Here is a 24,992-nt window from a genome sequence, read left to right on the forward strand (position 1 = left end):
AAATCGTATCAAATTTTGTTGTTTTTTTATTGGAAATTAAAAAACATATTATTAATTATTCGAGTAGGCTCATAAAAGAACTTTCAAATTAATATGTGCTCTACGTATCTTTTTTAATTTGATGTAAAGCTATCACGAGTTCGGAGATCGAGAATTTATTCTGCAGTTATTTGATTAATATTTACAACACCTGAATGTTTAACGGAGATTGCGGTTTGAGTTCCGAGGAACCGCTGAGTTTATATGTGTTTATAATTTCGGCTTATGACACATATCGCGCTCGGTGATGAAGGAAAACATCTAGAAGAAACTGCTTGTTGTAATATAAAATTTTGACTCACGTGGTGTTGTGTGTGGCTATGTGTCAACGCGGTGTAGTGGTATTAAATCCAAATCTTCTCTCAAAGAGGGGGGAGGGGCGTCATGGGCAAATTTTAAAAGATGTTACTTTACTTTTTTTTGGTCGGACTTTAATCCAGATTCTGATTCTAACTACAAATTCCTAGCTCTTTTTAAACTTAGGTAGGTATATATCTAACAGATATCTAAAAAAAATAATGTATTGTTATATTCTTTTGTGTTTGCTAAAGATTTTAGTTTGCCATTGGACTGCGAGCAAGCATTGCTAAGTCTTTACGTGCATGCTTAATTTATTTTTAACATTCATCAGTGACGAAAGAGTTCGAGAGCAAGGAGGTAGTACACCTACTAATATAATATTTTTTTTAAATATAACTGAATTATTTAAGTACAACCAATTACCGAGGTACTTTTGAATAGCCCTTTTTCATACTACCACAAATGGTATACCTACCCAATAAACTAATACTATTCTAAGTCATACAGACATATTATTTATTGTATGTGAAATAAGAGGTTTATTTCATTGTTTTTACTTTTAAGCATACAAATATTTGTTTAAGCCCTTTTTAAATAACTGAAATAAACTTTAAGAGACTTATTAATTAACAACGTAAATCAAGGAACGCAAATGAAATCGTGTACCTATATGTAGACAATGCCAGTCACAAAATGAAACGATTTGCTCTCGCCAAATCTACCCGCTGTCAAAGTTCACATACGTAATAATTAATGTGGCGACAAAACCTCATCTCGCAAGTAGTTAAAGTCAATTCCCACTGAAATTTCATCATCGTCAATCTAACTTGGTTTAATAAGTAATCCTTGAGCTGTGGGCCGTCCCAAAGCAGAGCCTGGCTGGTCCAGAGAGATGTAGTATGTCTCATCTCCCGTTGTCCTTTACCCGCGCGCTCGTATGGTAGTCTCATAGGGAAACTTCGTCGGTGACCCGTCATTACCGACCACTGAGCTCACTAATAAAATTCCCTTGCGCATTTAAAAATTCGAATCAAAAGTAAATTGGCCGTTTTGTTATTGAGTGTCGAATAATAAAATATTTTAAATTTCGAATAGTAATGCTGAAGAACGTAAGTGGCGCCACCTGCATCAGTCGCGTCGTCCCGCTCTTGAGGCGAGGGCGTGTCCCTAGGGCACCTCCCACAGTCCGCGGGGACGGACGGGGGCACCGCGATGCCCGAGCACTCGGCGGCGCGCTCCCGCGACGCTTGTTAGTGTTCCGCAAATCCACAGCGGGATCGCCCGTACAACCGGGACTCTATCCCAGAACGCTCATACGATAACACAGAGCCGCCTATCGGATAGTTATACAAATAATTTTTCAGGACGAATTTAAAAATTACTCTGTTACATTAAATATTCCGTCACTTTTATAAGTTAGATACAATTTTCGTATTTTATATAGTGTTATTTCTTTATAAATAATATTTTCATAATAAATAGTGTTTTTTTTTATTTTTTTGGTTGTAATTGATTATGCATCGGACATTTGTATAAAACAAATATCCGTTAATTTATGAAATATACAAAAACAGTGCGCGCTTAAATTTTTGAAAATCGAATCAAAACTTTAGTTCGAACGTTCGTTATTTTCCGCGAGTGTTCGTGCGCTCTCGGGCGCCTTCAGGCGTCCGCTCGTCGAGATTCGGTCGGACGAGTTGAACGCGGCGGCGGGCGGGTACACCGGCTCGCCGTGGCCGCCGCTCGAGCTCGACCCCGTGGGATGGGGCCGCAAGCTGTACCCGTCTGGAGCGCCGAGATCATCAGGTAAAGTGATGAAAAACTTTGTACAAAATTATTAAGATATTTCTTGTATTTTTTGTCAGTATTTCATAGGCACTGTAAAATATTCAAATTAAAGCTAACTATTAAGTAGTTAAGTTCCTATATTATTTGGTTTATATATTCACCAATAACACTTTGTCAGAAAATATAAAAAGTTCTGCATAGTTCTGTATACCATCTCAAGTTGAGAAATAGAAATCGAAAATAAAAAAAATTTATTTGCACAAAATTATTTAAAAATATTTTACTTGAATTCAAAAAAGTATGTTAGTGTTAGGTAGGTGGGTAGGTATTTACTTTATTGACATAAAAATAACTTCACGAAAAAAAATTAAATATTCAGATCCTTATTATACCTAAATATTTCTATCACATAATAATTATTTTCAAATTCGAAAATAGAATTTTTAAATTTAAAGCAAAATGTGTTCAAAGTTTTTTTATATAATTTTTATATAATTAAAAAAACAATACCTATTGGTATTGTTTTTTTTTATTGTTGTTAATTTTGAATAAACCTGGATGGCAGACAATGTAACTTAATATTTTATAAAGTAAGATCGCGTTAAAGTCCCACTGGTTGCGAAATGCATTTCGCCCGTTAAGGCCAGGAATTTGGAGCTTAATCCACCACTCTCAGGTTGTCGGACATTTAATTTTAGGATGTTATATACTTTCCATTAAAGCTTTAAGAGTCCAAAATGAATAACTTCAAAAATGCTATTCAGACAAATAAAAATATTATATGTAGACTACATTTTTTTTTCTATTTGACATTGTAGATAAAAAATTAAAATAAGTAAAAATAAGTATCTATTGATTTTACAAGTTAGTATGACTATTTCTAAATTAACTTATTGATATAGGTACTTAATCCTACAACTGTAGATATAACTAATGAAAATAATAGGATGAAAGTCTTTAAAAAAATATAGCCAAAATTCGTAGATAGGCAGCTACTAATTATTTCTTAATATTACCAGAGACGAATAATACAACAAGAAAGAATTACAAACTTATATTTTTTATTCATAATTAGTTTTTAAAACAAATGGAACACGTTCCATGCTTGAAATATTCTATGCTTTATATTTAAATCAGTAAAATAACGATTCAATATTGATTATAAGAGAATATACTATTCGAATAAAATATACTTTAATTTATACTCTGTGCACTTATTACTGTATAAATAATTTTCTAGTTTGCTAAAAATATTATAAAAGTAAGTTTGTTCTCAGTTTGTTTATTCTAACAGTAACATGAGTTACTCTTTGTCCTGTAAAAAATATTTACATAAAAACCTAATTTTTTTTTATCTGCCCGACCTGAATTTTGAATATAGGACCTAAGAATTTGCTGTCTTACAAACTTACCACTATATCAACGATTTCTTTTCTTTCAGTCAGTCAGTTTCTTTTAATCATGTTATAGGTATTAGTCCGTGAAAATAATAGCAAGATCGATAGAAATTTATTTCGTTATAAGATTATTGAAGGATGTATTTTTCAGGTGGTCTGATGTTTGGCCTTCACCACCAAGAGGCGGCGGGGGTTCACGCTCAGCCGCGAGGACCCGTCACTTCTCTGAAAGAAGAGCCACTCACACGAGCTTGGATGACTCCCACTTCTTTAGTTGACAATACCAAGTGAGTCGATAAAAACAGTTATGTAGAAAATAAATTGATTTATATAAATAATACATAAATGTAGAAAATCGAGACAAATATATGATATCAAAATTCTTAATCAGTACCTAAGTACGTGCTGTTGAATATAAATTCACGAATTTACACATGTAAATGTATTTACTGAATTATTTTTATTACCTATATAACCCGGTAAATATAACTAAAAGATGGAATTAATTTTTATATAACATATTTTATATTTTAATCGAAATGTGATAAAAGTGAGAAATTCTTAGAAAAGGACTCCGTCAACAACAATATCACAAGACCCGGCTGTAACGAAGCTTCTTTCGCTAATATGTTACGTATTAAATAACAGAACCAATTAAAAAAAAAAAGATTCTGAGAGAAAAAATTTAAAATAAGAATATAAATGATATAATAATAATAAATACTTTTTTTACTTGACTTTTCAAATCATTCCAAAATTAAAGTATAAATATAATTAATTCGGTAAAAATAATAGTCGTAGAGTTTTTAGTTATTGCAATACATTTGATTGAATCATTAAAGGGCAACTCTGAGCTTTTATTAACGGTTTTGATAAGCCTGTTAGTGAAAAGAGCAGCGAGCTAAATATGTTATAGCAAATTGTATTAGAATCCACAAACGGGCACAAATGTTCAGCGTTAACTGAATAGGATTAAGAGTGGATTTGTTGGGACTCGCGGTCTGTTTAGTATTAAATTGGAGTGTAAATATATTTGTTTGAATATTACCTATATACACGTACAGTGTTCGTTGTAGTATATATTTATTTTACACTTTAAAATTATGAAATTGAATAGACTGTATACATTGAGGTAATATGACTAATTGACGTTATGACTTAAGTAGAACTTAAAAGAAGTTAATTTTATTATAAAACTAATAATAAGTATATAGTAAATTCTTCGTCGCGTCATAAATATACTAGCTATCCTATATGTAGAATAATTGTCTATATAAAGTGTTTTAATCTGAGGACAAACATAAACATGAACATATAAAAGAATCATTGATTTTATTTATTTAGGTTTTTTTTTTTAAATTAAGCAGTCTTTATACGAACAGAAGAATCATTAATGTATTGAAACAACACATCATAATACAACCTGCCGATACACAATAACGTTATTACCGCATATGGGGTCCAATCAGGGGCGAGCAAATTTCGCACGGGCGATAATGAAACGCGTAGCAATAGCAAGTGTGTTCATAAACGCAAAGGGCGTTATAAATCATGACGGGCGAGCGCGGGCGAACGCGGGGCGTTTTACAGTTTCGCATGCGACTGTAGATAATGAACGGTCTATAAATTAAAATTTCAATAGCGATATATCATTATAGCGAATGATACGAAAATAGTTGCGGTGACCATGTAACGTGGCGGTACGAAGATTGAAGTTTTCGTTTAATACGATATACATTAATTTATATTTATATTAAAATATATATATTTTTAGTAAATTTACCAAACAATAAATACGAATGTTGAATCAAACAAATTCCATACGTTCGAATACTTTATTTATGTAAAACTTTTAGGTTTGATTGGAAATACTAAAACCTTAAAGTCAAATTTGATTTCAACGTTTTGATAAAACGTTTCGGAGTTCTTTTAATAATTTTTAATTATAAAAAAAATATATAAAATACAATCGAAAATATATTGACATACCTATTATTTATTTATTTTATACAATTATGCAGACACTCGACGAACCCTTAGTAAAATTGTTTACCATACCAGTAATGAAGTTGTGCAAGCCGGCATTTGGTTCCGTATAATATGACGTATTGATACTCGAATTAGTGAGCATTGTTTGCGGAGAGCTTCTACATCTGTCGTGTTTTATTTAAACACTCTTTGTGGTATATTGGGTATAGCTAAACAAATATGGAAAGAAAATATGGCTTAATAAACATTTATGTACAGTCTGTTTGATGTTTTAAAATTATACTTTTATTATAACTGGTGTTCCATCAATGTTCGAAATTCCATTGTAATTATTATTATTGAAATTTGAGGATTGTATTTACTTGCCTATAGGAATCTGCATGTTTTAAACATTAATTTATTCTAAATTTATATTCTATGTTTTTATTGATAGCACTAAAATGTATGTAGATTATCTGTAAAATCAAACAGAAATAATAATATAGATTGATAAGAAGAAAAAAGGGTAATCAGCTCTATGCCTATTTAAAGGCTAGACTTTTAAACTTCTAAAGAAAAAGATTATAATCATTATATCAATACAATTATTAAATTATTAATTCATAATATTATTTGCATAAAAATATGCTTATATTTAAAAAATCTATTTTTAAATTTTCGTATAAAATAATAACTTCAATTTTATTATGAGTTGAAAAATTAATGAAGATATTTTAGAAGTTATCAAGTAAAGTATTTTAAATAATTAAGTTAATTGCGCAGTCATCAGGAATGGGTTTGACAAATGTAGACAGATAGCCAACCGACACCACGATGACAACCTCATTCGTATAGTCGATTGTAAATCATTAACGTGCCCTAAATTACACTTACTTTTTAATAATTAGAAGCCCCTTGATTGATTAAACAATTAATTCCCTAATTGATTAAAATCTCTATGTCATAGAGAATTTATTGTACTAAAAATAGAACATTTTTAGTTCCATATGAATTTTAACACGAAAATTCGTTCTATATTCGAAAGCATATATTTTATAGTGAAAAAAAAAATCGTACAGCTCCAAAGATTGATAAATCTACAGTGATCTGTAAGCGAAAAAAGCGCTACAACCTAATCGCGGGCGCGCTGCCGAAACTGGTAGCGATAAATAAAACAATGGAGCGACGCGAGAGTATAAAATGGCAATCGCGAAACCAATTTGTTTACGCAAATTCTGCAGCGGGAGAGATGAATGGGCGACCATAGCGTAATACAGACCAGGCGGGTAATGCGACACTAGTGATGTGTAGTTTTATTGATTATTATCGATGAAACAAATTTCAACTTCATAGAATGACTATTTCTAACATTTAATAAAAATACAGTTTTTATCTGTAGCTAGGTTTAAATAACTGCAAAAGATCGTCGTGTATAGAGAGACAAATGTGTCTCACTATTTAACGTATGTCTCATCAATTTCTAAAAGATTTAAAGTTATGCATTTCTGGAATATTTCAATGACATATTTATTGTTTTTGGTGAAAGAATTGTCAAACTAACCAAAGAAAGATCATATACCATTTGTCACTACGAAATAATTCTTATTGGCGAAATGTTACTATTTTTGAAACGTTAAAAGAACTAGGCGACCATATGTCGAATTCAATGTGTGTGGTATTATTAATCCATCGTCACTTAATAAGTATTATTGATAAATTAATATCTTCGACGTCATTTTTTTTTTACTTTTGTTTAATAGTCTGAGTTTTGGACTTTGTACTTTTGTGTTGTATCTATAAACATTTGAGTTCGAAGTCAGCTCGTGGCCGTGAGAGATGCAATTTTGTTGAAATATCGGGATATAAAAAATAGGTAAAATATATTTATTGAAATATTTTTTTTAGATATCACTTATGTGGCATAAATTCAGTGATAGATAAACTTGTATTTTTTATACATATATCTACTTGTACTGATTAATTCTCTAATGTCATATAACTTTGTCCTTTTCTCGTTAAGTAAGACAGCATGTTTGTTAGAGAGTGATAGAACATAATAAACTACGGAAGATTTTACGTTCAATTGAGATGAAACCGCAAATACACCGTTCTTTTTACTACGTCCCAAATGACACAAAGTTGAAGTAAAAATCATAAGAATTTGCAAATAATCACACGACCGTAAATTATAGAAGGATTATTATCTATTCTATTGTTGTTTTTGTAACCGCATTCTGCTATCCGTGCAAACTATTAGTAATTCCGTCGAGAAACGTCTGCGTCTATTGACAAATAGGGATAAATAAAGACAACAGAGGGGTTTCAGATTTATGACTGTCTCTGTGTCTTTATATCTGTTGTCACTCAATAGAATACGGGTTTCTGGTTTATGTAAAAAAAAACAATTAACTGCCATTGGTTTACTGTTAATTTAGTTATAGGATTAGTATAAGTGGTGTTATTTTTATGTTCTATTTTAGCTTAACTAGAAGAAAAATCAGTAAGCAAGTGGATTGTAATGGTGTCGATTTTGACCTGATTTTAATTATCACGTCGATTTGAATATTACCAAGTACATTTTATTCAAGTGGCAGTACAATAATTTGGTAGTAGTTCCTATGAGGATGGTAAATATGTCATTGAATGGCTATTAATAATTTTAGCTTTAGTTCATTCGGTTTGTTTTGATGCGTCCCAAATATAGCACAGACTAAATCATATTTTTAAAAAATAAATATTATAAATTACGATCTAATATTTTTAGAATCTTTGTTTCGGAATTTAAAGAAAATGTTATCTGATTTTCGATACGGAATTTTGTTCGATGTTATCTGTCTCTATATATATATATATATTATGGTATAGGTTGGCAGACTTGTATATGTGCCATCTGAGTAAGTAGTAAGTAGTCACCACCGCCCAAAGACAATGCTGTAAGAAATATTAACCATTCCTTTCATCGCTAAGGCTAGGAACTAAGATGTTATATCCCTTGTGTCTGTAGTTACACTGGCTCAATCATCCTTCAAACAGGAACACAACAATATTAAGTCCTATTGTTTGAATATTTTATTATATTTATTTAGTTTTAAATATTCCCAGACGAATCAAATGATTGTATACTAATTGTTTTTCTATAATTTTTTTGTGAAGTCGTAGTTATTTTATTTATCTTTGTCCGTTATATAGCAGTGTGGGCGTAGGGCGCGCCCACTTCGAGAAGCAGCCGCCCAGCAATCTGCGCAAGAGCAACTTCTTCCACTTTGTCGTAGCGCTCTACGATCGCGCCGGTCAGCCGGTAGAAATAGAAAGGACCGCGTTCATAGGCTTCATTGAGAAAGATCAAGTAAGTTTTATACAACAATAATATTATAATTTAAAATAAAAATAATAATAGCACTGTGTAATTTTGTTCGAACGATCACAAATTGTTAAAAAAAAGAAAATTTCAAATTGCTATTAGATCCTCATAAATGAATAAAAATAAAAGGAAAGTCTATAAAGAAATCAATAATTTAAATTCGATTTGAGTTTTGACGAGATTATTTCAATATACATAAATTCTTTGTGTCACGTTTTAATGATGCGTTTATCATTAAATCCTGGCTGATAATCAGAATCAGTCGTTCCATCAATCAGGATCGTACGGACATCAGTTCATTGTGTACAATGTACATTTACATAATTCAGCTGCGTTGGTGGCGTGTTAAATTAATGTTGTTTTATTGTTGCGTCTCAGATGTTGATACGATATTCCTGGCAACATTCATATATTTATCTTACTTGACTTTAAATACAGAAAGAAGGTTTTAATTACCATTATTATTATTTAATGTTAACCATTTATCTTTATTACATTAGGCAATTGTTTTTTATTTTTAAATAACGTTAATAGGTTTAATTTAGTTTAATTATAGACGCTTACAAAGGGAAATAAAAATGGACAGTTATTATAACTTTATTAACGTGTTTTAATTAGCTATGTAAAATTACGAGTTTCACGATAAAATTTTGTTCTACGATTGCGTGTCACCAGCTTATAGATTTTTTTATATAGCCTTAAATGCCACCGAATACGTATGAATTATGAAAGCCTGTTAGTAGGCTACAGCGCGCGTGCCGTTTACACATCTTGTGTTTACTCCTTAACTATTCAAGCGACCGTTTTTAGCGTTGGCGGTCAAAATAGGGTACGGTATATGTATATATTTACACTCTATTCTAATTATTGATTTGTTATAAACAATTAAACTGTAACAAAAGTGGTCTCATTTTTTAACTTTTTAGATATTATCATTATTTGAAAGAAATCTTACCAAGTCAAGACTACTTTTAACCAAAACTGGACGGGAGTAACTTTTAACTAAGTAAATAGGTATATGTACCTATGTTATATGTTAACGCACACTAGACTGATTTGATGATTTAGGATGAAACCAATATAGATATATACCTACCTATATGTAAAGATAAAGTATCAGTTTTTGAATGATGGAAATTTTTAAGTCTATGTCGCCTAGTCTTAAAATCGCGAACACTTTTCATATATTTATAATAACCTGACTAAATTAAGTTGGTTGTTATAATTAAACTTACAATATATCAAATGATAAATATGAATACGTATATATAAACAATTTTTAATTGGTATCGTTATGTAAATTATTTTGATTGTTACAGGAAGCTGAAGGTCAAAAAACAAACAATGGTATTCAATATCGACTACAATTGCTTTATGCAAACGGTAAGCATAAGGATAAACATATTATTCATACATATATTTATATAAGTATATACACTCATCTACACCTAAACAATAATATTATATACAAAAATTTTTGATTGATGTTGATAGGTATTACTTGTTAAGGATTAATAGACTTCGACACCATTTGACCGATTACCAGGAAAGTTGGGACACGTTGTATTTTATCACGGAGAAGGTTTTTATACTAAACTTTGTTATAAGTCGCCGCTAGATGGCGCTGTAGCAGAATTTCCACACCGTTCAACCTATAACCATGACAATTGATATATAATTATATATATATATATATATACACAGTCGGCTTCTGATGTGTTCCACTTTGGAGAATTCCTTGCCTGAAATACCCATTATTTTTTTTTATCCGGGATTTGAATGCAAGTAAAGTAATAGACTGTAAATGTCCCACTGCTGGGCTAACTCTGTCTCCTGGAGAAGACTTGGAGCTTATTCAACCACACTCCATTGCGGGTTGGTAGATATCTATGAAATCAACTGTACTAAAGTATAAATAAAATATGAAACCATATCTAAACTATTAATGGTATACGATTAAAATGATGCTGTTAGAACTCACTTACCATCTCACTCGCGAAATCTCGAGACTGACTCCAATCGATGCGTGTGTTCTTAATTTTTCTATTATTATAAACAATGTCGCATATTTATGTCTGATATCTGATGTTCTATGTTGAGTTACGAGTTTGATCATTTTCCATTAGGTTCAGGTCAATGCACTCCTATTGTAATTTCATTGGTCTTGGACATAGTTATTTTGTTTTTTGAAGCGTAGGTACACAGGCATTTATATTTGTTGTTCTTAACTAAAACTTTGTTATTGTTCGTATAAATTATATTGTACAATTATCGGAGAACCTTCTCGCAGGTGTGTTCCAAGTATTTATGCATTACCTATGAGATATATTATGTTCAAATTATAAAAAATGCATTTTCTTGACAATTTTTAAATATTCGTCAAATTGTAATGGAAAATCAAAATTCTTCTTTATTTTCCGTTATAAGTTATTATACCTAACTTAGAAGGAGCTGAGAAGATTTACCCATTTCAAAATAATGGCATTACACAGACACTACGTTACGTTACATTTGTACATTCAAAATTCAATCTTATCTAATTGCAATAAAGGTGATAATAGATGTAAGTTAATATTGTATTCAGTATGGAGACAATGCATACGACGGACGCATTGTAAATATTTGCCGTCTTGGCCGTTACCAGGATAATGGAAAATTGGCACCGAATAGACAGGCTCTTAGACTATGAATGATCATTGTCTCAAGCTCTTAGACTATGGAGCTGAATATAATAGCGTTTGTTATTTAACATAACTACCTAGATTTATGTTAAAGATCTATAGAATAATTTTAATATTGACCTTAAGATATTATTAAGTTTAAATAATTCGTTTTCAACTAAGTTATGTTGTTAAATTGCGAAATTAATTTTCTAAAACTCGTTCATTTAATTTCATTAGCCGTTTTATTTCTATCAATATTATTCAATTTTAATCCCTAAATTCGTTTTAATTTTCCACAAAAACCCCCATAAGAGTAATTTTAATTTCGCCAAAAATTTTCCCGCCATTTTCGCATTTCCACCCCATATAGGCACAGATTAAATTACATCCGAAATGAATTTCAGTTACTTTTTAATTTTCTTGCCGTTTTAATTTCGGTCTAAGAAAAACGGAAGATGCGAGACAGTTGACGGGTTCATTGTTCTGGATATCCAGGGGTCGTCTTAATTATTATTTCATTTGTACATTTATTATTAATTAAATTAATCTATTATAATAATAACCGCACTCAACGATTCTACCGCCAAATAAAGCAATACATAGTTTATTATTGTAACTGGCTTAAAAAAAATATCTTAGCTTTCATGTAAAGAGCTGAACTTGGCAACCGCCATCAAATTCAAAAGTAAATATCCTTATTCAACACATATTTTTTATTTATATACACTTTGTTATTGATTGATAACATTCAGTACCTTTTCGGAAACAAACATCTCAGACCTGGGAAGAACCGGCGAAGGAATATATAAAAAGGGCTAATAAGACCTTTTTAAATATTGGTAAAACCAACGAATTTACTAAAAAAATTTAAGTATTTAATGGTTCACTGAAACTGAATAGACTACTGAATAAATATGAAATAGTTCTCCGTCTCTTTCTTTTAACATATTTTATCATTGAATTAAGTAAGACCATAAACTTTACGCGTATTCAGATAGCAGATAATATATTAATCCTTAAAATATAGAACTACAGAACTGTTCATTTGTTTCAGGTATACGGCAAGAACAGGACATCTTCGTTCGATTAATAGACTCTGTCACGAAACAGGTAAGCAAAAAAAAACAAACTATAACGTGATGAAATCTAGATTTTAATAGTTAATATTCCATTCAATACGAAATATAACAGTTGTTTGTTTATAATTGATTACATATAGTAGTTATTAGGACAATGAATAGGGAGTTGAAATCATATTAAACTTTTTTATTTTTCACACATAACTACGGATGCGTTCACACAGCGCAACTTATTTTAAATCGAAGTTACCTCAAAATGAGGGTCGCGCACGTGGCGAGCACGCGGCCACGTGGCTGATTGTCATCGCCGGCGCCCGATTAGACCTCATCCACACGCCTACCCGCCTCCGGTCAGCGGAATTATGTATCTGGTAGCTGGAGGCTGGTAATTAGATGCTGCAATGCATTCGTACTTAGTTGCATATTTTGAAAAATATGTACACCAGTAATCCTAAAAAATAATAGGTATATCGCGAACAATTTTTCAGGTGTATTTTTTTGTTTTATTAGAGTCATAATTTAAAAAAAAATTAATATCTCTATGCGATTCTTTGTACGAAGTTCCGTTACCATCTTTCGTAGAGTTTTGATTAAAATAAACTAGCGCATTCATAGACGCAATCGCAAGAAATATTCATGAATTTTAACTAGAACAAACGTTCATCTATAAATATGTAAGAATTATTTATCGTTATTTCCTTATAAAACGATTTTTATTTTTATACAACACTAAGATCTTACTAAACGTACTCTATGGAAATATCTACTTATTAATTATAATTACAAGTACTATAAAGAAGTATCTACATATACCTATGCTATTTCTAAACAACAAAAAACTACTAACTAAAAAAATTTAATAGTAGGTGTTTTATTCGGCCGTATCATATATTTTAATATATGTTTTGTTTATAAACAAATTTTTATAATTCTTTCTGCGTTGGAATCAATATATCAATTTTATTGGTATTGGACATTATCAAGTATTCATTTTAAGCGTAAATACAGACAATTTTTTGTATTCCATTTTTATTACATACGAAATTCTATACATAGAATTCATAGGTAAAGCAATAAAGCGCTTAAACAGCGTTATTGTTAACACTTTATATATTCGTGAAATTTTCATAAGTGTCAAGTTCGGATTTCAATGGAGCTTTGTTGGGAAACTTTAAATTTGATTGACATGGATTAGAAGGGTGACCATGCTCGATGAAATGTGAGATCTGGAATGATAAACTTTAATCCATTTCATGTATAGTGCAAATTACTATTTATAATAAAATTGCCTATTCTTGATTATTGCTGTGTCAGATTAAATAAACTTCATACTTCATCCTATAAAATAATGTAGGGTTACAGCAAAATCGTTAAAAGATCTTCTTATGGACTTTTGAATAGTCACGTGCAGTTTTACAATGTGTATACTTTATACTCTGACTTATCATCCATTTACTCACAAATTATTTACTATTGTTATTACTACCTGCAACGAGGACATAGATTATTTTAATTAAATAAAAAAATATATATATTTGTGTAAAGAATTAAAAAAATCTAGTGAATATTAACGCAAAATTTGATAATAATGTTTTAAGCTGAAATTAATATAGATATACTTGTGATAAACAAAGCCGTTTTAACAATGGCGGTGGTACACAATTATCACGTTCGCCTTTATTACATAAATAACAATTTTACCGTAAAGCCATCATGAAACTTCAGTGTACCTCACATATATAATTTCAACACGTCCCGAGCTCTTAGTGTTGTGTAACAAGAGGCCAATTACGAAAGATTTATGCCGTGAACATAATTAACTTAGGCCGAACGTTGTTAACTAAGAAAGGAATTGTGTGTGTGTCTGTACATTTATAGTGCATAGATCGTTTTTCGACTAATGAACATATGTATGTTTTGTCAAAATATTATGTAATATATTCGACACTAATATTATATGTATTGAAGTTTTGTATGAACCATTGATCAAAATTTCTGACGTACCAAGTGAATAAGATATTGGCGTGCAAAAGTTGATTTTATTATTAGTTTACGTTCGTAATAAAACAATGTAATCATTATCCTTTCTAGTCACAACAACTTAAAATTTCAATTGTAGTAACGAAAATAATAGTAACTAATATACTTTATTCTAATTTGAATATAATCTTCAAATTAAATCGTAGGTAATTGGGCAAATATTAGAGGTATTTTAGAATTCGCTCAAATACTAAAACTAAAAATGAAATATTTCGAATATGAAATGCTACCAATATTAAGCGATAGGATATCAGTTTATAACTTATAAATAATATGTGATCACAATTATTACATAGGTTTTTTATTTCATTTTATATAAGTAGGTATGTAGGCAAATGCTTAGCAAAAATACTAAAATATTTATATACGTATCAAAACTTCACTTTACGTTTTCCAATTAATACAATATAATTATTTTATGAAGCTGATTAACAATTAAATTAATATGATTACAAATTAAAGACATCAGTGTCTGACACGCAAAATAGTCGTTCACTAAAATGTCCGCAAAGATGGCGACTAGATAGTTGCGGCTTATTTAATTGTATTAAATCGTTAGGCTGAGGGCACACCGCCAATCAACTAATGCTGCATGCGAACACAGCACGACACGCAACTGTACCGAAAAAATTAGCCTGTCTTAATATTTTATGAAACTATGCACGATTATCGAAAGTGTAATAATAAATATAGGTAATTACTAAATTTATCATGTGGTCCGTTTACTCGTGCGCCATAATATTTATAAAAAAAGTGTATATTCAAATGTCAATGTAAATATCGCATATTGCTAATTTGCGTGTCCGTAGCAAAAGAATGGACGTATTTGGTATTAAATAAAATGCCAAAATAAAACAAAAACAAATATGTTTAATTATTTTAAATAAGTATGTGTATATCATATCAAAGAGTTATTATCACGACTTTTGTTGTTTAAAGAGCGGATTATTTCCGTTCACACAGTAAATCACTATCATATCAATATCTAAAATATCTGACCCTCTATTTGAGTATAGTCTTAAGATACTGATTCATGGTACACGAAATGAGATTCTGCTAAATCCTATAGAACTTCTATAGAAAGTAGCGCTGTTTGTAAAGCGGAGCGTGCGCGCGCACGTGCCCCAATGATTATGTTTACTTAACATCGTTCAAACAACATATTAATTTGGTACTTTTTGTTGGGAAAATGACTTTCGGATGCTATTTTAGATGTAATTGCAGGTTATATGTAATCCTACAACCAAATCTTTTTATCAATAGTATCGTCGTACATGTTTTTAATTGAATTGATTACGAACTAATATTTATTAGTATCATTTATATGGCATCACATTATATTACATTTAGTAGTAGTTTAATTTTTTTAATGTATTTGTATAAAAATATCTATAAGACATAATATTACAAGAACAACTTTATACAATGAAAAAAAAAATATATATTTTTTACTGTAGATGAACGTAATAGACGATGTTCTTTATTTCACTTGTTAAAGTAATTTTCATAAAATGATATTTCATATTATTTAGTATGCAAATAATATATTTCTTCCCATATATCTCGCGAGCAGCAAGTACAATAATAATAAAAATATCTACACAGCTCCTTGCCCGCTTTGTCGCGAAAGTATAAATCACTGCACTTCTGCCTTCTTTATGTCCTTCGTTTTATTTTTATTCCTTACATCTTTATTGTTTTTAAGAAATATACTTTAACGGAGTTTGTTAGTACTTTTGCATATATCATGAAAAAATATTTTGTTAAAATTTTAATTATTTAAAATTATTTAGTTATATTTTGCCGTTTTAATAAGAGTAAATTAGTATGTAGTAGTATTAAATTTTAGTTCAATTATCCATTTTAAATAGTATAAACTAGATAAATTATTATTTATATTATTACAAGTATTACTATTAGTTTATAAAAATATTATTAAAGTTTTAGTTTTATGATTTGTATATATTATAATTTTGTTAGAAATTATATTAATGGAAATGAATATAATTAATATTATTATATATTCCTTATATTCATTTCCATTAAATTTACATTCAATTAACAATACAACGATAAAATTTATACACTAAAAATCATCAGTTTAGTGTGTCCAAATAATTTTGAACTTTTCGTCGGTTAATTTATAATGTTATTAATATTGTTTTAAATATAACTATGCTTAATTGTTTTTAAAGATATATACCACTTTTTTTAATAAACGTTTTTATCGTAGTCTTGCCTTGTTAGAATATTTTAACTTCGTGTACAGTACAAATTCGCAGTCAACATTCGTTGTCGCTCATGTAAATCACGGGACAACAAATTTTCTGTGATGTTACTCGTTTTCTGTTCTTTGTGTGTGTGTTAATTACTATTTCAATATAAAATACAACAGATATTTATTTAAAAAATCTTATAAATTATATAAAATTGAATAATTGTATACCTTAATCTATTAATTTACAAAAATAATAACAAATACGAAAACATATGTACTGAAACAAATTTAAAAAATAAATACCTCAGATTACTATACTAATTTTATACCATTTTAATACTTTTAACTGTTGTGATGTTTTATTTTATTGAACTTCACGTTCAATAAAATAAAAAATTAAACTAATTAAAAAAAAAAGTTCAAACTTACCTTTCTTCTGCCCATTAGTCACAACCGCCTTTAATTCTAAAACGTGGTTTAGCGTCTGCCGTAATTAAACAATATTTCTCGCTATGTCATCGTTTATTTTGAAAAAAGATCACACATTGAAAAAGACGCATAGTCTACCTTAACATCCCTATACAACATTTATAAGTAATGGCAACTATATTTAACTGTTTTATATACATTTATAGAACCTGGTAGAGTAGCTCTGGTTTTCGGTTTTTTTTTTAAATCTCCACAAATTCCCTTGAGATTGAATCCCAGGCGACGATAGTGCATAACGGTCGCGTCGATCCTGAGGGACTCACTTCTGAGTGAACTGAAAAAATGCCCACTACTACAAGATTACTCTCGTCTAAGAGTTCTCTTGTTCATTTTATATCTCTCCGACCTATATTCACGGGTATTTTTAAAATTTCCGTACATTTTGCGTTAAATATACTATGGACTTATTAAATTGACTATAAAGATTTTCAATAGAATGAAAACGCATTGTTTACGGCGAGGTAGATTATGTAATAAAAAAAGTTTTACAAATAAATAAAAATATATAAAAAGTCATAAGTCATACTCCAAAAAAAGGAAAACATAATGCTCTTGTGTAAGAATTCACTCTGTATCTTATTTGTGAACCGACTTACGGTGATACGCAATTTGGATGCGTGTATCCTTAAAACGTATCTATACAATCTCGCATATTACTTTCAAACATTTCACGAACGTGTTCTGCGGTGATATTCGAGTTTGTATAACGTAATATGACTACAGTTTAATATTATAAAAAATGCATTTCCAGACGTATATTATGAAAAGCCCGTTGAACTAAACCATCAAAAGTAAGTCGATAGCTAATCACATGTCTACTAGCAGTCGCATATTGCTCCACACCTGATGCCATTCCCTTTTCTAAAGCCGACCCTCAAGCTATTTAGTTCCTTAAATACTTTCGTATGACCCTTGAATACATATTACAAAATGCCCTGCTTACAATCCTGATAAATCCTCTGCACAAAAGATGATAATACCCTACTATTTCATATTCAATTAAATATTTTGTTTAGGGTGAACAATTTATTTTAGGATTTTTAGGGATTTTGGCGGCTAATGTCACCCATAAATAAAAGAAGTAGGTGTAAGTAGTGCTGACTTATCCGCAACAGAAAAAGTGAGATGAAATAAATTCCAAGACATCTCCTTAAGAGAACAGGATACAGACAGTTTTACTCAGAAATACTACTTTCTTTATGACTTCAGTAGTCTTTAAATGTTTTAGTATTCAATTGCTTTGACACAAACTTTATTATTATCTCTAATAGACCGGAAAACTTCCTTACAATTATTATCAAATCAATTATGATGTATCTGATCTTATTCTAAACCAAGTAATCAATTTCAAGATTAATATATAACACTGTTTAAACCTATCGCTTTTAATTAAGGACTACCTCTTACATTTTAGGTATACTTACTTACGAGTAAATTTTTTTAGAGTGAGAGTTTTGACTGTTACAGTACCAAAACAAAATGTTTGGGGCATTGATTTCTGTCACATAAGTATTCATATTTTTTTTAGAGTGACGACTTTTGACTGTGACAGTACCAAAACAAAATTTTAGGCGCATTGATTTTTGTCACATAAGTTTATGTCTAGCTAAGAGCCAAAGACTTCACCTCACCAGTTGCAAATGCTAAGCTGTGTTTCCTGAAATAAATAATTACAGTTAAAAAGTTGAAAATATGAGGAATTGAATATTATACCGATATTAAGAGAGGTTTTGCAGTAAATTAAAAAAAAAAATGATAATATTTTATTGCTTCGTAAATACAAATTATGAAGAATTTCATGTTCAATTATAATAATATGCTTATTATTTTATAAAAAAATCATTTAATACTAGTCAATGGTAATGGTGAAAATACAATGGAAATTCGATAAAGAGTAAAAAAATGCGACTAGGATTAGCGCACACCCTGAGGGCGACCAGTAATTAGATATTAATAGATAAACGGCAGACACGTGTAGGGTACATTAAGTTACTTTGGGGGAGAAACTATGAACGTAGAGAAAAATTGTTTTGCAAGCCTACATTAAGCTAACTTTGAATTGCGACTTAATTGATAATTTCTAACATTATCAATACGTATCAAAGTAACAATTAATTATAAAAATCTCTTTGTTCATTTTTATAACAAGGTATTTTAATATTGATAGTCAAAGTTAAACCAGTAGCGATTCATAAAAGAAATATCCTAAACACGTAAAAATTTATTTAAAAATAACAGAATTAAATTAAAATATGTACCTACATCATTTTACTTTCTATATGCTAGGCTTCATAATATCGATGCTTATACAAGTATTCGATTTTCAAATATAGCAACGACTAACATATTTTTTTTTTAAATCTATTGGGGTAAGTCCTACCTATTAGTGCCAAATATCCGTACAATCGTAAAAATCAAACTCTATTGAAAACCATAATAACGATTTTTTTAACGTGTAGTGAGAGTCGAGATGGCCCAGTGGTTAGAACGCGTGCATCTTAACCGATGATTTTGGGTTCAAACCCAGGCAGGCACCACTGAAATTTAATGTGCTTAATTTGTGTTTATAATTCATCTGGTGCTCGGCGGTGAAGGAAAACACCGTGAGGAAACCTGCATGTGTTTAATTTCAACGAAATTCTGCCACATGTGTATTCCGCCAACCCGCCTTGGAGCAGCGTGGTGGAATATGCTCCAAACCTTCTCCTCAAAGGGAGAGGAGGCCTTTAGCCCATCAGTGGGACATTTACGGGCTGCTAATGCTAACGTGTAGTGTAAGAACCGCTCTTATATTTTTTTATAATACCTATCTATTGTCTTATTTTACAAGTTTATACGGTGCGTGTAAACAGCTAGTAAAAAAAGATAGGTTTCGTTATGGAACTATGCAAATGTGTTTTGGCATAGATAATAAAGCTTGATTATGTATTAAAGGGTGCATAAATTAGCAAAAAGTAATAACTTGATGAAGACGAAAAATTATCTTATCTACACGCAGATTTTTAATTAATTTAATACGCTCAATAGTATACGAGTTTCTGTTATGACGCTATCAAGGAGGACATGATTTAAATGAATAAAATGTTTTAATGTACGTGACTCTAAGTGAATTTTTCATGTTATTTTTGCTTTCAATAGTGAATAAGCCAATACGTAGGATAGATTTCTTAAGGTCACGCGGTATCATGTACATATCTTGGAGGGTATTGACCGAGAGGGTCTGAGTAAATATTCATCACTCATCATATATTTTACCATCAAGCAATACTTAGCATTAGGTACAAGGAACATAACAACGTAGTTCTCAAGGATGGTAAAACATTGTCGATGTAAGGAATGGGTTGCCAATGTCTATAGGCCGTGGTGACCACTTACCATCAGGTGGCCCATTTTCTCCTTCACCTACCAATCCCATAAAAAAACATAAAATATACTGAAATCCGTTATATATTTTTCCATGCCATGGAAAGCCGTCAAAAGTTTTCATTTAAAAATAATGTATATATTTATATATATATATACATATATATATATATATATATGTATATATATATATATATCTAGTACATAAGTCAAATCAATGATTCATCAATTATTATACAGTAAGTTGCCTTTTTACCATTAAAGCGAGAAAAGTACGGAATTCCACAGCCTTGTACTTAAATGGATCTTGATGTTCTTATTTTGTTTCAGCCCATCGTCTACGAAGGTCAGGATAAGAACCCGGAAATGTGCAGAGTGTTGCTCACACACGAAGTTATGTGCAGGTAACATATTATTATTAGATATAATTGGTTTTAATGCGCAAGTAAGCCCCTCCACTAATTCGTATACAATATTATTTTGTATACGAATTAGTGGAGTTTAATATGAAAAATAAACCAAGCGTAATTCCAACAAAGAGCCATAAAATTACATATTTATAAATGTCATTTTTCAAAACTGTCAAATCTAACTGAACTTTGCAAGTCATTCTAAAGGTTCTCAGAAAACATCACACACATCGTAGATGAATCGTCGATAATAACGGGGAGTTTTCATAGAATACAATCCCTTTTTTTTTGCTTTAACTAAATATATATCTAGCGTAAAATAAATAAGACCAAATATAATTTCCCAGCTCAAATATTTATTGTCAGTAAAATTTATGTCACGGCATCACTTTCTACGATGTTGTGGAACACTTACGTTCCTGTGACAATAACTTTCAGTAAACAAAGCGCTTCATTTGCTGTACTATATTTCAAACTCAATTCCAGCGGCTGCGTAATTACAAAACTCTAGGAACAGCCGTTGCGAAACGACAACAAGTGAACGTCCTTATTAATTTAACCATTTGTTTGGGGTGGTTTTTCCGGTCGTAACAGTAACGCGTCTCGCCACTGCACGCATGTGTGCTGTTGTGTTTGAAAACACAACGTGCCTGTGTGAGCAATTAAAATTTTATTCCACCTTAGACGCAGTATCTCTATCTCGTTGATCGCGATACATGCGTCCCACTCTGACGTCTTCAGGGGAGGAGTCTCGAGGGAGTCTGTCCTTTCAATGTCTTTGCCCTTTGCGTCAAGGAGCCACGATAGGGCGCGTGTACTGAACATCGTTCACTTAACTTAGATACGACTTCCTTGTCTGGATTTCGTTTTATTAATTTTGAAAATATTATGAAGTTAATCTAATGAAATTTGTTTAACTGTATATAACTTATGTACGACATATTTTTTAGCGGTAATTTTTACCTTATAATCGCATTTATATTACCAAATAATTTAATATGTTTATATTAAATTATTTGCTTGTTATTTTAAGTTAGTAGTTATATATTAAGATCGTTTAATACATAACTTTATGTTTGACTTTGTATAAATTCATATATCGTGCAACCATTGAAATAATTATGTAATGTCTATAATATTATTTATTTTTTTTGCCAGTCGATGTTGTGATAAGAAAAGTTGCGGCAACAGAAATGAAACTCCATCGGATCCTGTCATTATAGATCGGTAAGTCCTTATCATATTCGCGATCATGTTTATAAAATTATAATATAAAATTTCTTTGTGTTGAGATATCGTATACTAAGTGTAATACTCTAGGTTTATATTTTAGGTCCAAGTGTATTGAAGAATTAAATATTTATTGGAATAAAAATTACTCTGAACTGTAATTACTAAGCAGTCTATTGTTTTATAAGGACAACGAACTAATTATAATTTATTTAATGTTACGTTATGTTAGAAATATTATTATATATCTACATGTCACATCTATCATTACTGGCGAGCAACGTTAAAATATAATTGTTATAAGTTGTGTACCTATTCGCAATTACATATATAATATCTGTGAATTTGTTTACTCTGTGCCGCGGATAAAGCATAAATATCAACCATTTTATAAATAAATAATTCTACCACAATTTTGTAGAAAAAAAGACACTCTTTCTACATAATATAAAAAAAGTAAAAAAAATATCCCTTTTTTAAATTTTAATTCTTACGTTTTTCCTATATTTCTATCTCTACAAAAATACAGATATCAGTTTCAGCTTGCCCTTTTAACACATTTCTTTATTTATTAATAAAACTATGAACTGTTGAAGTGAAATCTTACAAGTAAACCCTAAAGTATGAATTTAAATTTAATGTACTTAGTTAAAAAACAAAATTATAAAAATACTTGAAATAATATTATTATTAGGCGTTATTATTAAACGTAAAAAAACTTACGACTCGTGACAAATTATTCTGCAAATACGAGTAAGCGTGGTGTAGCAAGGTAGAGCACTACCGGGTTGGTCTGCTTGACTTTAATTTCAGTTAACCTTGGGTTGGTGTTAGAAATAATAGGCCTACCGAATATTTTCGGAATTACGTTTATCGTCTACACGTGTATTTGATTTACATCTTATTTTTAGGTCTTATTTAAACCATTTGAAATATTTCATAAAAAAATATATTATTTGGCGTCAACTTCTTAATCATACTTGTATTTTTTGAACATTCATCAAGCGTAATGTCCGCGGACAAAGTTTGCGTCGACAAATGCATTTTTGTGATAAGGAACTTTTAACAGTTTGTAACTTTTTCAAACGTTTTTGTCACGTCTGAATATTTTTATTTTTTCTATTTAACGATAACACGTCTATGCAAAACTTATTAATATAATACTTATATTAAATATTTGAAATAATAATATTTGTATTAAAATAAACAAATGAATGTACCTATATCTTACACAATCAATTTAGAAAGCTTATTCCAAGTAAATCAAATCGAAAGAACTCATTAATATTGAACCAAACAATCGGTCATGGCTATTGTTTTGAAAAAAAAAAATTAAGCCACAATTTGCTCTTATGTCTATACCCGTAATTGCCTGAAGTCTCACGCTGAGTCATTCACTCGGATTCGATAGGGAATTGGAGGAAGCTAATCAGAGTGACAAATATCGAAATTTCAATAGAGTGAGCACTATCCAAAGGTGAGGGTAGTGAAGATCGTGCTGCTTTTATTTCCTATCCTTTTTCGGGAATTCAATTGAGATAGGCGTCTCTCTTTCCGAACGCTCGATATTTCCAATTTAGGGTTGTACCTATATCGTGCATATTAACGACAGAAATGTATCATAGGTTTATATATACTTGAATCAGTTTTAGTAGTAAAAACATTATTCTATAATTATTTATTCAAAAAAATAACTTACCTACCTACTTCTATCACTAAAATTGATTTATTGTTGTTAGAATCATTTCACTGACATTGAGCTATTACAAACGCAGCCTTATACGTGTACATTAAATTAATACAAACAAAAATTTACGAAAGTAAATATTACAAGTTTGGCATAAAAGCGTTGACAACCCTACCAATTCGTTTGTCGGTTTTGTAATTCGTTCGATTCAAATTTTTTGTACCTTGGAAACAAAAAAATTCAATGACGGCCTTTGTGCGCGAACTTTCCTTTGGTTTTCGACGGGGCATGAAGTTGATCCTGGAATTTCGCAACCACGAATAAACTTGCGATATTTATCGTTTGATGTGTCCAAATTAACCTCAACACCGTGCGAGTTATTTATAATTAGCTGTAAAAAAGCAAAATATAAATGGGAATTGAATATTCATAGCCTATTATATCTTTGAGCAACGGTAGAATGTATATCAAATCAATTCTGAAGGTCCGAACCAAATTGCCGTATACGTATGACATGATTGGCAAGTCAGTAACATCATGGAACATTAATCTATCAACCCGCCTCGCCCATGTAACGTACACTCGTGAACTAATGCGATAATTGAAATTGTGCAATTGCGTGCAAAACGTTGCTACCGAATTCATTACGGCTTTTGTACTCATGTATGCCGCCTTTCTGTATGTTGTGCTAGTATTTGTTGATGGATTAATTATTTATACATTTGTTTCAATTTCTTTTATTATCTTTTCTTTATAAAATGATGACTAAGATGTATCTTAAATAAAGTCTTTATATGAATGAAGTATATTTTGATTTGGTTCTGTTTCAAGATACCAAAAGTTCTGTTATGTTATGTCTATGTAAGTTGTATTTAGCTAAATTTTGACTTTATTGCTTATCAAAATACAGTTCTGGAATGAAAATAATTTGAATTTCAGTACTTTATGCGCGAAATAGTA

At 30.4% G+C, this 24,992-nt stretch overlaps 1 protein-coding gene across 1 annotated transcript in view; it reads left to right on the forward strand.

The window, feature by feature from the left end:
- Positions 1-2,049: 2,049 nt before the first annotated feature.
- Positions 2,050-24,992, forward strand: part of LOC125066892 (transcription factor collier) — a 53,904-nt gene continuing 30,961 nt past the window's right edge. The window contains exons 1-7 of the mRNA XM_047675205.1: positions 2,050-2,145; positions 3,676-3,811; positions 8,685-8,838; positions 10,173-10,236; positions 12,571-12,626; positions 21,036-21,109; positions 22,274-22,342. Of these exons, the coding sequence (XP_047531161.1) occupies positions 3,684-3,811; positions 8,685-8,838; positions 10,173-10,236; positions 12,571-12,626; positions 21,036-21,109; positions 22,274-22,342 (545 nt within the window). The 5' untranslated portion in view covers positions 2,050-2,145; positions 3,676-3,683. The remainder of the gene's footprint in view (positions 2,146-3,675; positions 3,812-8,684; positions 8,839-10,172; positions 10,237-12,570; positions 12,627-21,035; positions 21,110-22,273; positions 22,343-24,992) is intronic.

Source organism: Vanessa atalanta, chromosome 10, assembly GCF_905147765.1.
Source record: "Vanessa atalanta chromosome 10, ilVanAtal1.2, whole genome shotgun sequence".
NCBI classification, from domain to species: domain Eukaryota; kingdom Metazoa; phylum Arthropoda; class Insecta; order Lepidoptera; family Nymphalidae; genus Vanessa; species Vanessa atalanta.